The sequence below is a fragment of the Numida meleagris genome, chromosome 3 (genome assembly GCF_002078875.1).
Source record: "Numida meleagris isolate 19003 breed g44 Domestic line chromosome 3, NumMel1.0, whole genome shotgun sequence".
NCBI lineage: Eukaryota > Metazoa > Chordata > Aves > Galliformes > Numididae > Numida > Numida meleagris.
Window position 1 is genome coordinate 47,543,325 of NC_034411.1, and position 16,518 is coordinate 47,559,842.

Below are 16,518 nucleotides of genomic sequence, written 5' to 3' on the forward strand. Positions count from 1 at the left end.
GGAAAAAAATATGGTAATAATTACTACACATGCGCTGTTGAATGCATCTTTATAGACAGGCTTTGCCTGTGCAATCTCTTGTTGCCTCAGCTGTTACTCCCCTGGACCTTTTTGACTGTATTTGAAATGCTAGCGTGCGTGCAAAAATGTCTTATTTAACAGGTATTTATTTACTGTTACTATAAAGTATTGCATTCTTGTTTACATTAGTATCACATATGATATCCCTGAAGGAACACAAGATTATATAAACCTTAAGATGCATAATTAGCCTTAAAATATTAATAAAATACTTTTCTTTATCCTGGGCTGTTTTGCTGGCACTTTTCTATCAAAACGGAAAATGGCAACATTCCTTTAAACTCCTGGTTCATGTCATGGAATAATTTTTAGGACCATAAAACAGCGTTCATCTTTAGCATCTGATGCTGAACTTCTATGCTTTATTTCCTTCACTCAAATGTAGAGAATGAGCTTTAGGAAGCACAACCATCTGGTTTGTATCTAATTAAATATCCAGTTCCTAACTGCAATGGAAGAAAGGATAAAATTGCAGCCATGCTTATCATATGCTATTTTTGTGTTCCAGCAGGTCTTTGTGATATTAATGAGGGTACAGTGGTGCCAGAAGATCGCTGCAAATCTCCTACTTCAGGTAATCAGGAATTAGTCTGATTTTCAGCTTCTTATTTGCATGGAAGATGGCATGCTTTACATTAATGCATACTAGTTACTAGTTACACAAAACCTGTAGTCTTCGTGCGAGTTGTTCTAGTTCTCCTGAAAAATGCTGCTGTGTTGCAATACTGTGTTTTAAAGCAAGATTAATTTAATAGACGCAATAGCAATGTCATAAAGATAAGTGAAGAGATAAAATCTGTAATATTTGTTGCAGGGAACATACTCCAATGCGCAATTAAATTTTGAAACACTGATAAGAGATGCACTAATTCCTTTAAGAGTACATGTGTTTGGTGTCTCAGAGTCCTCAAAAGTGGCTTAAGAAAAGTCTGCAAAAGGAGCTAGATTTTTTTTCCTTTGGAATCAGAAGTCTTTGGAAGCTTACATCCTTAATAAGTAGAATTTCTAAGTAGCGTTTCTATGTTGATTCTATGTTATATTACTTAGAATTTTTTTGTTGGCTAATTGAGTCTAACTACATGTCAATATATAGTATTAGTGATGAATATTGCAGTAGGTAAAAATTCAGCATTATTCTGACAAAAAATGTTGAAGTAGTACTGTGTTACTTCATCTGTTTCATTCAGAGCTCTACTCCAAATTTAGAGTGAAGGTCAAAGTTGCAGATTTACTCAAGTACCTGTTGTAAGACATAAACTCCTTGCAATGAAGTATGAAATGGTAATCAATATATGAATGAAAGGAAGGATTCTAATGTAGCCTCTACTTCTCAAAGCCTAGATCCTCTCCTCAGTTTTGACGAAATGTATCACTTGCAGGATAACTTGCATTGTATTGAGCCAAGAAGGAGGCTTTTTAAAACTGAAATGCAGTAGAGTAAACCACTGTTGAAAGGCATGTTATTTTTGCTAAGATTAAAGCAAAACAAAATAAATTATTCTGTTCGTAACTCTAGTAGAAATTTTTTAACATTTTAATTTTCTAATTTTTAGTAAGCCTGTAAAGAATTTGCTCTGTGATGCTGCAGTTGATTGCTTCCTCTGTCAAGAGACTAAGGGGACTGATAAATCTTACTAAGCTGTTTGAATTTGACCAACTTAACATAAAAAGTCCTTGCTAAGTCTAGTTTCAGATAAAGAATGATAAATCAAATGAGAATTGTCTCTGAGCAAAGCATTGTCAGGGCTACAAAACGTGTGCAGAGAACAGCTAATGAACTGTAACTATTGGTTTGCTGTGCTTTTTCTCTCTTGGTCCAGTATTACTCAAATGTGAACCTAAACCACTTCAGGCTTATATAGATAACATTTAAAACAATAATTAGAGGCTTTTTTCATGATCTCGAAGTTGAAATGGAGTAAAACTTAAACTACCATTTCCATTAACAGTGCAGTGGAAGTGAGTAGTAGGACAAGAATCAATGGAAATCATGAAAAACTCTTAAATTTAACAATTAGCCTACTCTCCCTCCCTCCTGAGTTGTAGGAGATGGAGTAGGTTAAAATGTAATGTAGTTTAGATATTTCTTTCCAGGTACACATGCAATACTAATGAAATAATTCTGAATTCCAAAAACAATGAATAGACAGAAAACAGAGCTGAGAAGCCACAGTTGCAAGCCTTGTAAAGTAGATTTTTGAAGCAGTGAGGTTGAACTTTGTCTTGCTTCACTTAGTTCTCTCCTATCCTCTCAGTTTTTCATAAATGAGAAATATTCATGGCTGTCTTCTCCAATATTTCCTTTGAAAAATGTACTTGAAAGTAAGGAGGGAGACTGGCAAGCTGTTACCCCACTGGTGAGAAGTCAGTGTGTTCTGGGGAAGGTCAGCCATTACAGATATGACAAGAGCTGCAGTTCCTTAGGTTTAGTTCCGAAGTTTTGTGTTTTTTTGGGGTGTGGTCACAAGACTGGAACATTCTGTTATGGAGGTAAGAGAGAGTTTGGAGAAATCAGTTGAACAATATCAGTGAGTTTAAGATGTAGGACAGAGGCCAGATTTAAAAGAACTTTTTCCAGAATGGAGTTGGCCACTGAAGAAAGAAATACACTGACACCAAAGGTTTACTTATTAGCCACGTTAAGTTTGTAGGAGTGGATTGACTGCACTGTCGGCTTTGACTATTACACTGTATGACCTGTAAAGCAAATCAGACACTGTTTTGGTTGAAGTGTGCACTTGCTCAAATGATCTAGTTCTTCTGCCTCTTCCACCTTTCAGTGTCCAGGAGAAGAGGAAGCTAAGTTGCAGCTAATTTATTCCACTGTGTGATTATAAATTTTAGAGGACTGTAGAATGGACTGTCTATTCAATTGTATTCTACTGTTTTAATAATACGGAAAAACTATTGGGGATGTGGGGGGGGGGGAGTAGTAGGTTTATCTCCCTTTTTTTGTTTATTTTGTTTATTTAATGGAAATTAAGAAGTAACAAAGTGAGGGCTCTGAGAACATTCGTCTGACCATAAAACATCATGTCTCATTGTAAACCACCGTGGTTTTATGTTTGCGAACATCACTGTGTCTTGTTTTTACGCTTTCACAAAATAATATTCCATGACATTTTCCATTTTTTTGTTGAGCTTCGTTTTTATTTCATGGTGATAGGAAGCTTCAAACAGTGGCCTTACAGCCACCACTACTGACTTCACAGTATTAAGAATTTTGCAAAATCCCTGTTGGCAGAAAGGAGCTGTGGCTGAACAATGATTTATTGCATTGGAAAGAAACAGATTTTAAAAACTTTCTAATTTATTGCTACTAGTGTGTTCTGTGAATCATACTTCAGGGTAGTTTTTATCTGGAGCCTTGATTACAGGAGCAATCCAGTCATTCGATGTAAACATTTTATTTGGCGAGGGAGATAGTTCAAGCAATATAATTTCTGCCCTGCACAGAGTAGTACCTTGCATTACAGTTTTTTTGTGGAAAACCTCAATATAGCAGAATTCCTGACTCAAAAATAATTTGCAATCCACAGTATCCAGTACAGCTACCGGAGAATACCAATATCAGTTTTTGATATTTCAATACATCTTCTTTTCTACCTTAAACTAAAAGCTTTTATTAATACATTGGGTATGCATCAAAAATAAATGTATATCTATTTCATTCTGTCTTGTACTTGTACTGTCTTGTCTCTACTTGTAGGTTCTGGTTCACCAAATTCTGATGATGATGAGCAAAAAATGAATAATTTTATAGAAAAGGGTACAGTATTTTTTTCTTTAGTCTTCTTTTTTTTTTTTTGCAGTTCATCCTTTGATACATAGATTGACTTTTTTTTTATTAAAATACTATTTACAGTGAAGACCAAAAGCAGACAGTTTTCCAGGATGGTAGCCAATGACATAGGTAGGAACTAGAAAGATTCTCTTCTGTTCCTGTCTTACTCTATGCAACACTAACCCAGCAGCAAAAAATAAAGAAAAATTTTTAAAAATCAAATTTCAATGCATATTCAATTAATAATTTTTCATTGTTTATTCTACTTGGTAATTCTTTGGGCTGCTTCTGTACTAAATATACCGGGTACAATAATTTTTTAAAAAATCAAGGATGCTGATGGCTTAAATTCTGTTCACTGGGGTTTTTGTTGTTGTTTTTTTTTGTTTGTTTTTTGTTTTGGTGGTTTTTTTGGTTTTTTGGTTTAGGTTTTTTTTTTTCTGCAAATGCACTTTTCTATTTTCTGGATGGGTAAGATTCTAATCTGTACTAGGAGTTCAGTCTATGCAAGTCACAACATTATTCCACTACTTCTGCACAGGTACACGTGGCTGATTTTATTTCTTTTGTGTTATATTCATAGCCATATGGTCATATTTGTATATTACAGTGATCAAGATAAAGGTAGTGTCATGTTTTCATTTAATCATTTGAAAAATTATTTGATCATATATACGAGTAAAGCTCCATTACTGTTCCAGAATTGTTTTTATTTTTCTGCATCCAACAGTGACACAATCGCGTACCAGCTCCAAACTTGTCTAAAAAATTTGGTAACAGATTGCCTTGGAATATGTTGTATGCAGGCTATAGATTGAACCCTTTTGTGATTGGAATGAAAACTAGCTTTGCTTATGGCTATTTGGTCATTAAATAAATGAAAACTAGAGGCTGTGTGATTTTGGGAAAAGGATTCTTCTTTCTTACCTGGGATATGGTCACTTTCATTTCAGAATCACTGTTAATGTTTCATTATTTTTTCATTTGTTTCATTAGTAAATTACCACAGGAAGATTTAATTTTGTTCCTTTTGACATCATTCAAAAAACTATTATTACTTTATACAGTGAAAGTGTTTGCTGAAGTACTACTTCATAGATTGTGTTGAACTGTAAGTTACAGCAATGGAGGAAGAGATTTCTTTTTCAGTATTCTCCCTTTGATTTGCCATTTGACAACTTAACTTTTAATCTTACTCCACTAATCCATTTTATCACAATTCAGCCATAAAAATTATTCGAAATTCAACGTGATAAACATGACTAATGAAACTTCCTTTGGTATCTGAGGCACAACATGAGGAATGTGCCCTTTGCTCAGTACTAAGTTGAGCACTGCTTGCATCGATAACAGGTTAAGGAAGGTGAGCTCTGAGAGTGGAAACTTAGGCATAATTAAAGAAAGCAAATGTCTCTCAATAATATATCAGTATGTCAATCCAACTGTATGATTGGAGAAACTTGACTATGGTTTACATTAATATTCATTAATATGTTCTCCTAAAGGATTCAGGCTAACTGGAAACTTATGTTCAGCTCATTTAATGAGAGAAACAACACTTAATCTTGTGCATACTATGTCAATGCCTGTTGATGAGATATTTTCCTTTTGTCCTGAAGCAGTCTCCTGAACTTATTTTTATTGCACAGAATAGGAGGTCTTCTAATGTGACTACGATTTTAATTTTCCCTTTTTTTAAAAGAGTAATATCCAATAATAATAAAACATGTAATGGTAATTCTGTAGAACTGTTGACATCTGTTTCAGTTTGAAGCCTTACAACTGAAAAAGTTGTGAATGTTTTTCACAACTAAAATACTATAATATCTACAAGCACAGCCTTCTTCAGGGTGTAAATTAAACACAGAATTGAGACAATAATGCATTTCATATGTAACTCGTAATTGTTTCCCAGTCCGTTCATACTGTGTTCTGTGCAATTTGCACAAATTATTGGAAGTGTAAAGAGCCTAATTATTTCATCCGCATTTAGAGTTTTAAGTAGCTGAATGCTGTGCAAGGAATGTCTTTTTAGTTTTTCTCCACTGTCATGTTTTCTATACCCCATATCTATCCTCTGCATGATTTTCTGAACTTACGGTGTAAGTTCTTCTGTATATGTAAATAAGGCAAAATGCTTTGCCACCTCTTTGATTTCTAAGGATTGCATGGTTTTGCATTTTTGTTATTTTAAATGGAAATGTCTGCTAGATGTGTGAATGGACAATGAGTTTTGTAAAATGTGAGTGCCACTTTATCATTAATTTTACACTGAAACAACACCATTTACCATCAACGCTGTTCTTGTAGATAAATTTGTGCATAGCATGGTTGTAGCTCTTTGCACTGGCATATAGTGCAATTAGTTCAGTTCTTTCAGGTCTTTGTGCATGTGTGGAAAATATAACCTCTTGAATAGATTACAAAAATAAAAAAAAATATTGAAATAGTTAATTTTCCTGTTTATGTCTAACCTGTGGCTTTTGTCATATGGCAACATAAGAGAAGACTGCTTGCAAAGTGAGAAGTGATTTTGTGTCAGTGATGGATCTGTAAGCTGGTAACCATAATATATATGCATTTTGAAGAATGAAACCATTGTCATTTTATAAAAACCTTATATAGAGTGTTCTTAATTTCTATTAATTTTTAACATTAGTGAAATTATTAGATAAGGATTCTTGATTCATTAAAAGATCAAAAACCATCGGAGATTACTTCAGCAGTGTAAACTAAAATGCAAATTTTTCATGAGCCAACTCTTCAGCTTTCCAATATATACTGTTAAGATCGTGCTCTTATTTTTTTTTTTTTTTCCTAAATACCCAGAACTGTGAATGCTCCAGGACAGATCTTTTCTGAATATGTTGCTTTTGGGTCTTGCTCCTCCTTTATTTGCATGAAGGTGAACTTCAGAATAGTTACAATTAGAAATACTTTGTTTAACCAACTAGGTCTAGAAGTATTGCAAATACTGTGGCTATTACATAAAACAGCCATTTTTCTTAAGAGTGGCAAATATTTGGAAGTATAAATAATGTGCTATCAATTATTACAAAAAATGTGCTGCATGTAGATGAACTTACAGACAAAAATATGGTAGGAAGTGTTTAATTTCTAAGGCCTTGTCACTTTAGTACAAAGGCATTGTGATCCAATTTCAGCTGAAGGAAAAGCCTTTACCTGTTTTACACGCTTTGGTCAGTTAGGTATTAGGCACAGTGAGCTTTATGTGGTTAAATATATTGATTGAATCAGGTCAGAACTTGAGGTATTTTTACATCCATTTCTGTAAGTATCTTTAGTAAAGGTGTATGCAAAATATTGTATACTCTAATATCTCTCTTTATAACTGTCCCAGGAGACGTTATTTTTCAGCAAAAAAATGTTTTATTTTTTGGATTTTTTACGTTTAAAAACAATTGCAAACCATAGTATTAAGCAGTCACATGCAGAGTAGTTGTAATTCCTAATTTCTATACACTCAGCTGTTATTAACACAAATTTTTTCACATTTTTACATTCTAAATGTACAGCTAAATTTGTCAAACAATACTAAAATCACTGGATTTAATGCTGTTTTCACAACATCAAAGCTTAAGAGGCTCATAAAATTCTTAGTTCCGTAATGCCAATTTCTTCCAGCATTTTTAACATTTTGTCTGATTTAATTTGGGTTATACAATGTAGATCTACTTTCATACATTCTCTTTTAAAATGGCTTCATTAGTCATACCAAATTTTGAGATTTCAGCACTGATAATCTATTTCTTTTAACTGTCACCAGTACAATATTTGATTGTTCAATTGTCACGAAATTATTAAGTTTAGAAATTTTATTCATTTTATGTAGCTGTCAAACACTGAATCGTTTTGGGACTTTGATATCTAAAAAATACTAGGAAGAAGGAAAAGATAATTCTATGCTGCTTAAGTATTATGAATTTTTGAATACTTTCTGCTTTATGTAAACTATTCTCTTGTATGTCAAGACATCAATACACTTGTCTCCCTTGCAGTTGTTAGGGCTTTTTTTTAGCAAAGGGCTTCTTTAAATAGGGAATATATGAGAAAATGGTATATAGCTTTCAAATTAATGTGCTATAAAACATAATGTTTTGTAAAGTAACTTGGGATAACCTACTGCAAATAAGATACAACTATTACTTTTAAGCCAGTTTCCTATTTAGACATGTCTCAGGTAGCCTGCAGGTTTTCTTTATTGAATTGGTTGAGCTTGCCATACAGAAATACAGCATGCTTATGCCAAGGTAATCTTCCACATCTGCTCCCCTCAAGACAAACATGAGAAATCTCTAAGAATCCCGTATGTTGTTTTTGGACAGTTGTCTTATCTCATTTTCATGTGATACATAATTGGTTATATAAATCAGCAAAACAAAGCATGTGTATGTGCCTATGTATGAGCTTAGGTTTCCTATGTTAGAAGAGTATAAAATGTAGATCTAAGCACAAGGCAAAATAGTCGTTGCCTGGAGCAGCAATCTGGCAAGAGCAGAAAAATGATTCCTTAGTCCATTTCCTTGTCTTGCACTGGTTGCAGCAAGGCAGCCTTGGCTGTAAATGGGGCAGCAATCAGCATCACCACAAAAGTATTTAACTGTGGTATCACAGCTACTACTAGAGGTCAGCTGCTCCCAGCAGGAGCAATCACCATTGCCCTGTTGTACAACCGGAATAAAACGACCGATGTTGAGAATGTTATCTGTAGATCTCAATCCTGTTGTTTTTTTCCCATTTCTCTGAACAATATCTTTCATGTAGATGATGTCTGGCAATATTGTTTTTCCATCTATGGCATGGCAAAACTGAATTTTCTGAAACTTGTAAACTGTACACCACATATGAATGCAAGTTACTTGTTACACCAAGTAATGTTAGTTAGAAAATTATTTAGCTGGTGAAATCCTATTTTTTTTTATTGCTTTTTCAGGCACTTTTCTGTGTAAACACAAGGTGGCAGTACTGCTATTTAAATAAGGTCTTGTTTACTACGTACATATGAATTATTGAGGTTTTTGACATGTTTTTAAAGGTAACTTCTCTGCATAACGTATTAATTCACAATTTCTAGCAGTGATGTTCTTTTAAAAACTCATTTATTTTCTTGTTCTATTAATGAGAGGCAATTCTTTAGTGTTTGCTAAAAAATAAGTAGGGCAGATTTGTTTTACCTCATCAACATAGTTCATGCAGCTGGCCTTTTACTAATGGGTAGAAAGCTAAAAGTGAGAACTGACTCTTAGAATGCAACACCACCAGCCTATATTTCATGTTGCCTGTTGCTGAAGTATCTTATTTCTTGCCATTTTTTTTCCCTGAGATGTTGAAATCATTAAACACTTCCATTTGAGAAGCCAGAAGCGACTGCTGTGGTCTTCAAAGTGATTAAATTAACTAATCATGCTGATATTCACGCATGAAAAAAAACCAAAAGTGGCTCAATTTGTGCATGTGCTTGAGCTTTTGTTAAATATCTCAGCCTTTCATAATTTACATGCCCAAAACAGAGAACAAGATTTAAGATGAGGAACACTCATCTTGTAATTCACGATTCCAGATGTAGTTTCTCGATCTTTCTTCAAGCTGATACAAGTTCAAGGTGACAGCAGGAAGAAGGGTTACTCGTCGCTGTTTGGTACCACAGTTTTCTGTATGCATAGCTGAGCACTGATCTGAAGCAGAAGTTAATCTTGTTGAAAACAATCCTTGTCAGAAACTTAATTAAGATAATTTTTGGCCTCATCATTAAGCCAGGCAGCAGCCAGTGCAAGGATGAGGGTAGGAAGCATGTAGCTGCAGTGCTTTTTTCAGTTTCAGCCTGCATTAAATAGAGTATATTTAAGTGCCTAGCATTGTGGTTTGAGCTCAGTTTAATTTGACCAGGATATACTTTGTAACAGTGACACATGAAGGAAATGAGAAGATTATTTCTGGAGACTTGCTCTCAAGTTTTTATTATGTATGACAGGAATAAAACTGTCAACCATTCAGTTAACTAGACTTTGCAATATTGATGAGCATAGTTGATAATACAGTGAAGTACTTTCATTATTGAAGGAGTAGAAGTAACTTTAAATCATACACTCTTCTTTAGGATCTGTAGAAAACAATGATTTTTGTTTAAACAGATAACTAGGATGAGTGAACTCCACTTCTAAGTGAGAGGAGTAAAAAGATTTAATCCTGCCTTATAACTGATATCCATTACAAAGCACTCCTTAAACTGAGACTATTCTCAACATCTGTTTTAGGTAGAGAAGTGTTTCCCTTAAAGATAGTGAAGAACTAAACAATGGATCAAAATTCAGGCTCGTGGCTAAGAAATAAATTCAAATTCTAGTGCTGGTCTAGTAGTTAAGCTACATCAAATTTTTTCACTCTCCATTAGTTATTGGAATAAAGATGAAAGAGGGATGTATGGCTACAAGACTACCAGTTAGTCTGTTTTAGCAGCATGTTAGTTTGATACGCGCTTTATTTCCTCACAGTATTGTCAGAATATGACTCTTTTTGAGTGTTACAAGAGTTTGTATGCTGCTGATTTTAAAATTCTTTGTAACTTTGTTTTTCTAAGATTGCTGTTTGCATTTCAGATTACTAGCTTATTTTACATGTGTACATTAACATTTTAGAGTAATTAAAATTTCATCTTTTCTCCATTTTAAGTATCTCAGGCTTGATCAGGAAGTAGGGCAGAAGAGTGGATGGGATGTGAACTTTATGAAAGTTTCAGTGTGCATTCTTGTAGTAGCTGAGAGTCTGCATTATCTCTTTTTACCTGAGGAGATAAATCTTGAGTTTGAGCCAAAGCAAAATTCATCCAGTATATCAAGTTATTTCAGATGTGTAAGGGGAAATGAATTTTGGCAAAAGGAATAAAATGCTATGTTTGGGGATTACAGTAGCTTCCATGTTCTACTTCACACACCTCACTTGCGGGAGTGAGGTTCTGCTTTAGCAGAAGTCCGGTTAAGTACTGCAGTTAATGTTCTAAACAATGATACGTTAAATAATGGGAAAGAGGCAAATGAAGGCCAGCAGAATTGTGTTTATTCTTTTTAAAAAAAGGATATACTTCACTTTTCAGCAAAGATGTCCAGGAAGCTAAGTTTGCCAACAGAGTTAAAGCCTGATTTAGGTAAGTTTACATAGTTGATTTTATATTTACTGAAATTGTTTTACAGAATGTGAATACGTATAAGTAAGAATCCTTGATTATGTAAACTATCGTGACTGAGTTGCTTTATTTGAACTGTAGAACTTAAAATTTAATTCCGCTCTTTCGGGGGGCTCCCTGGCACAAAACGTCATTGCTGTCATTGTAAGGTAAGCCTGCAAATTTTGTACATGGCTTATCACATTTTTGTGATTTTTTTTTTTAGGCATCTGTCACTCTTACAGTAGTGCTGTGGTAGAAAAAGTGTGAATAAGCAGGTAATTTATTGTAAGGAAAATTGCTTGCCTATTTGAAGCCATCCAGTACTTTTCAAATTGAACAATGCCGTATTTTAAGAATAACAGAATATGTTGAGGTCCAATAAAAAATTGGACATGTTTTTACAAATGTTAATAGTATTAAGACCACTCTCCATAAATGAAAATAATATACAACTGTTTACTGGATGGATGGCCTGTCTGAGAATTTCATTTTTTTTTTTTAAAAAGTACCCTTTTTACATAATAAGCATTTCAGTTATGAAGCTAGAATTGCTGAAGGTCATGATATTGCATAACTAAAACAACATACAAATGAATAGACTTATTTTTATTACTTTGTCATCAAAAGTTGACTTCCAGCTTGTAGATCAGATCCAGCTCCCCAGCCTTTTTCTCTGAAGATGATCAGGGACAGCTGTAGACCTACAGCAGTAGATGCAGCCTAAATAGGAAAGCTTCCTTCTGCCTGTCACAGCTCCCTCCTGCTCCTGCAGCAGAATCCCTTCCACAGCCCCTGTAGAATAAAGATCAGGATCAGACTGGTAGGTGCAGAAGCATGCATTTGACAATTACCAGTATCAGCAAGAGAAAAGTTGCTGGTATTGGAATATCCTGAAACATCAAATTTGGACCACCCTGATTTGCATTACAGCTTGCTCCACTCATACAAATGTGAAGCTGTAAGGAAAACCTCAGAGATCCTTTAATCCACTGCTATGGCAAAGATCCAAGTGCCTGACAGTTTAACCTCTCATCTATTCATGGGTCTACAATAAATAAGTTTCTAGAAAAATACTAGACAAAGTTTATAGTTTATAGCCAGTTAAATAAATTTTCTGTTATTCAAACCATCTTCCTTACTTCCATATTAATTCAGATTTCTTTTCTTGTCCTTTCCACAAGGAACGCAGATAACTGTTACTCCATTTCTTTGGTAAACATCTTTATAGCTGTTGAAAACTATCATATCACTAATCTTTGCTTTTGCAGATAGGTTTAAATTGTTTGGTTTTGTTGTATTTTTGTTTGTTTTTAAGAAATTAAGCTCCCTCTCCTTAGCAAATTTACACTGACTAAATCTATGATGGCTTCTGGTAATTCTGGACACTGAAATTTTCATCTTTGTAAAACTCTTGTGCCTAGAACTGGAAGGATTTAACCATGGCCTTGTTGACACCAGCGAGCACAGAAATTCTATTTGTCTTTTCAGTGTGTATTTGATCTTCCTTACTACCTTTACTGACGGTTTATGGATGATTTCAGTTCAAAGTGAATTTTGTGAGACTTTGCAAACTGGAACACATTTGCACCTAAATATTACTGAATTCATTTTATTTGTTCTTTTGTTTTTATTTGAAATTCTTCTACAACAATAAGTAATTAGAAACGGATTTCTTTTTCTAACTGAAGCGGGAAGAAAGAGTTCAGAATTGTCTGCATGATTTTGCTGTTCTTTCTAATTATAATGGAACTTCTATTTGATCAACTCAATACTGGAGAATTCATAAAGTATATTTTACTATCTAATTGTAATGATCTTTGACTGGTTTTGCTTGACTATACCCATGTGTGGCTATATACACTTAAATAATGCATTTTGTTCTAGTAAAAGTTTTTTTTAATCTTCAGGTCTGTAAATATCTTCCTGAGATGATAATAGCCTGTTTTTATTTAGTATCTTTTCTACTCATGGAATAGCTTTTACATACTGTTCTTCAGCAACTGTCAACTTGATTGTATTTTTTGCTTTTTGGTTACTTCTGTGACCATATCTACTGGCTCAAGGGGACAGCTGAAATGCCTTTCTCCAAAGTTCAATATCTTCTTCATTTTCTCTCTTTTCTTTCCATGGCTTCTTGAACCTTGATCGCTTTCACTCTTTCATGAGCACTTTCACTTTTCTGTCTAGATCTTTGACCTGCTCCCTTCCTCCCTAGGCAGCTAAAACAAAACATGCTTCTGTATTTATGCTCCAATTCCTGAAATAGAAGTTGTCTTCATCATACTCTAGTGTGCATTATACCATTACTTTCCACTGTTGTAACCCAGCTGGTTACTACCGTTACCACTAAGTCCTATCCTTTGGTTTATTTGCTCAGAAGATCCTCATCTTTCCTTCTTTCTGATGAAGTGGCGTGTAGTGAGCCATCACACCATTGTTCCTTCCTCTTCATCTGAAACTATTGCATTAACAAACCATAGATTCTTCTGTGACTTCAGGATAAACAAATACGTGTTAACGCAGTTAAACCTTTTACTCTGTTATCCTCTCTGAATGAGTATGCCACTCTCCACAATGCCTGTATTGTCTGGCCAGTTAATTTTTGTTGTTGTTTTTTTCAATACTTCTGGAATTTGTACATATACTTCTCAAATGTTCAAGCAGCTGAAGATGTACATGTTGTGCCTGTTGCTATAATTGTGTTTTTCTTGGGAAAAGGGGAAGGATCTTAACTGAAATAAGGCATACAAAAAGTACATTCACTAATCTTCAGTCAAAAGTATAGAATTAAAGAAACCACATGTACCCTAAAGTTCTAGTAAGCTGCTAGGATTTGGTTAACTTTTCTTTATGCAAAGTTTACAGTTGAGTTGCATTTTTATATTCTGAATGGACCAATACATTCCAGCTTTTTTTACCTTAATTTGCTTTAGAGACTACTTAAGCATTTATTTTGAAACATATATCTTAATTTTAACGTCAGCCAAATTCTAACGTTTAACTGTATTCAGAGTGATCAATCTGGAAAAACAAAAAGCAAGTAAATAGTTAAACCTGAAAGAAATATCTTAAGAGGATGTGGTCATCAGAAAAATTATTAAACACAAATAATCATTTTCATCATTTTTAACTTGATTTGACTTTTTTCTAGACTTTGTTTTTAAATATGAAAACTTGATGTCAGTATCTGAGTGTTGACCTTTTTTAGTGATTGATATTTTACAATTGAACTAAATGCAAATAAGCAGGACAAGAATTTCTCTGTCCTTGTTGGAATGAGACAAGTCTCTCCTGAGATATTCACTGTTTATATTTTTAGATGTCTGTATTTTTCCAGTTGAAATTTAGTTTGTATGCTTTTTCAAATGCAAGTTAGATGTTCTTTGTAGAAATGTCTGCAATAATTAAATGAAATTAGCATATTGATATTTCTATTAAATAGTTAGATTTTGCTCTTTATTAATCCTGCTTATGAAATGTCACTTGCATCCATACTCCACCCCAAGATCCAAAACAGTAACTCAGTTTTAGGAAGTCATGATATGACATGCATCAGACTTGTTCTGAAGGCTTGTGTTGTCTCGTGCTAAAATTTTGGAATTATGCATTAAGAAAGAAAAGTATTAATTAGTGTTCACAGATAATTTCAGACACGCTGATGTGTTAAGTATCGCCACGTGCAGGCAGCACACAGCTAGAATAGGGCAGCATGATTTCCAATTTTTGTTAATATATGAATTCACTCTGCTAAGAGAAACTTATTTGCTAAGCAAAGAGTAAGACATCCAGTACCACGCTGCACTGTACTCAAAACAGAAATCTTCAGCTTTGCATACCAGTGCCAAGTGGTATTTGGTAGTCTTTAATGTTTCTCTGACTAAAAATTCAGGTGTATGTTTATAGCCGGTTTCCTGAAGTGGGACAATGCTGAGAGTCATTACAGATTATCAGGCTGTCTGGGTATCATTGTAGTTTTTAAAATAGTTATATCTTCGTAAAATCATGGAAGCCAGTGTTTTTTAATTTGCTCAATAAAGTAATTGGCAGACAGGTATGTAATTCAGTTTTTTTAAAGAACTCTCATTTAATGATAACTGCTATTTCTGCCTTGAGGTAAAAAATGGCATATACTTTCCTAGGGAATGTAGTGATAGGAAAAGGAGTGAGAGTTTTAAATTTTAAAAAAGGTAGATTTAGATTAGACATTAGACACTTCACCATGAGGGTAGTAAGGCACTGGAACAGGTTGCCCATAGTGTGGATGCCCCATATCTAGAGGTATTTAAGGCCAAGTTGGATGCGGCCCTGGGCAGCCTGATCTAGTTGGTGACAACCCTGCCCACAGCAGAGGTTTGGAACTTGGTGATCTTTCAGGTCTGTTCTAACCTAATCCATTCTATGATAAGTCATTCATTAAATTACCTGATTGCTATCTGCAAAGAAAGTTGGGATGCTTTGTTCAGGATAAAATACTGAAAACTGAATCAAAAGCAAATATAATTAAGGAAAAATAAAATAGTAATAAAAATCAATAGAATTATACATAATACATGTATTTTATGCTAAACAATGAAACTGGAATAAAACTTTAATTTTCTTAATTCCTGTATTTAGTTCTTCTTTCTAATTAATACTGATTTATTTTCAGATGTTAAGGACAACTCTTTCAGTCGATCCAGAAGTTCTAGTGTAACTAGCATTGACAAAGAGTCACGTGAGGCAATTTCAGCTCTTCATTTCTGTGAGACTTTCACAAGAAAGGCTGATACATCACCTTCTCCATGCCTGTGGGTTGGTACTACCCTGGGTACCGTGCTTGTCATTGTACTGAACCTACCCCCAGGAGGAGAGCAAAGACTTCTTCAGCCAGTAATTGTTTCTCCTAGTGGTGAGTACAAAGCAGAGGGGCTCAAGTGTGCTAAGTATTGTTGTTGTTTGTGCTTCTTTTAATAAACGTTTTCTCAATTATGGATTAATTGAAAATTAATACGTACTAGCTAATAAGTTTAACAATCTAGATTGCTTGCTTTTTTACCAGAATTTTAAAGTTGCCAAGTTGAAAATATAATCTCATAAAGTATAAAAATATATCACTATATGTGTTGAGAAAAGCATGCTTCATAGCCTTCATGTAGTCAATGACAATTATTAATCAGTGGAGATGTGCATTTTAAGTATTTTTAATTGCAAGGTAAGAGGATTTTACTGAATAATGAAAAAAATAAAAAATAAGGGCTATATATTTTAGTACTTCAGATATTAGTGATGAATTATTCCTTTAAATTATTGGGATCTTGTTTTGTTTCGCTGGTACACAGCGGCTGATTTTGTTGTAATGATATATTAATGATTTTTGGAATTATACTTAAAGATAAAAATTGAATAATATACTGTTAGGAATAGGTTTGGCTTTCCTATTACTGCCATCTCATTGCAGAGCGTGATGCTCTGCTCTACCTCGAACCCACAG

General features: G+C 34.1%; 1 protein-coding gene across 7 annotated transcripts in view; it reads left to right on the forward strand.

Moving 5' to 3' along the window:
• STXBP5 (syntaxin binding protein 5) overlaps positions 1-16,518 on the forward strand; it is a 107,277-nt gene that overhangs the window by 77,069 nt on the left and 13,690 nt on the right. For 2 of the 7 annotated variants that reach the window (XR_002436405.1, XM_021389904.1), the window contains exons 19-23: positions 590-655; positions 3,791-3,850; positions 3,947-3,994; positions 10,977-11,027; positions 15,697-15,936. Coding sequence is in view for 6 of the 7 variants with exons in the window: in XM_021389904.1 (XP_021245579.1) it covers positions 590-655; positions 3,791-3,850; positions 3,947-3,994; positions 10,977-11,027; positions 15,697-15,936 (465 nt within the window). In the remaining variant the exon portion in view is untranslated. The remainder of the gene's footprint in view (positions 1-589; positions 656-3,790; positions 3,851-3,946; positions 3,995-10,976; positions 11,028-15,696; positions 15,937-16,518) is intronic. The other 5 variants (XM_021389905.1, XM_021389906.1, XM_021389907.1 and 2 more) reach the window with 5 other exon arrangements.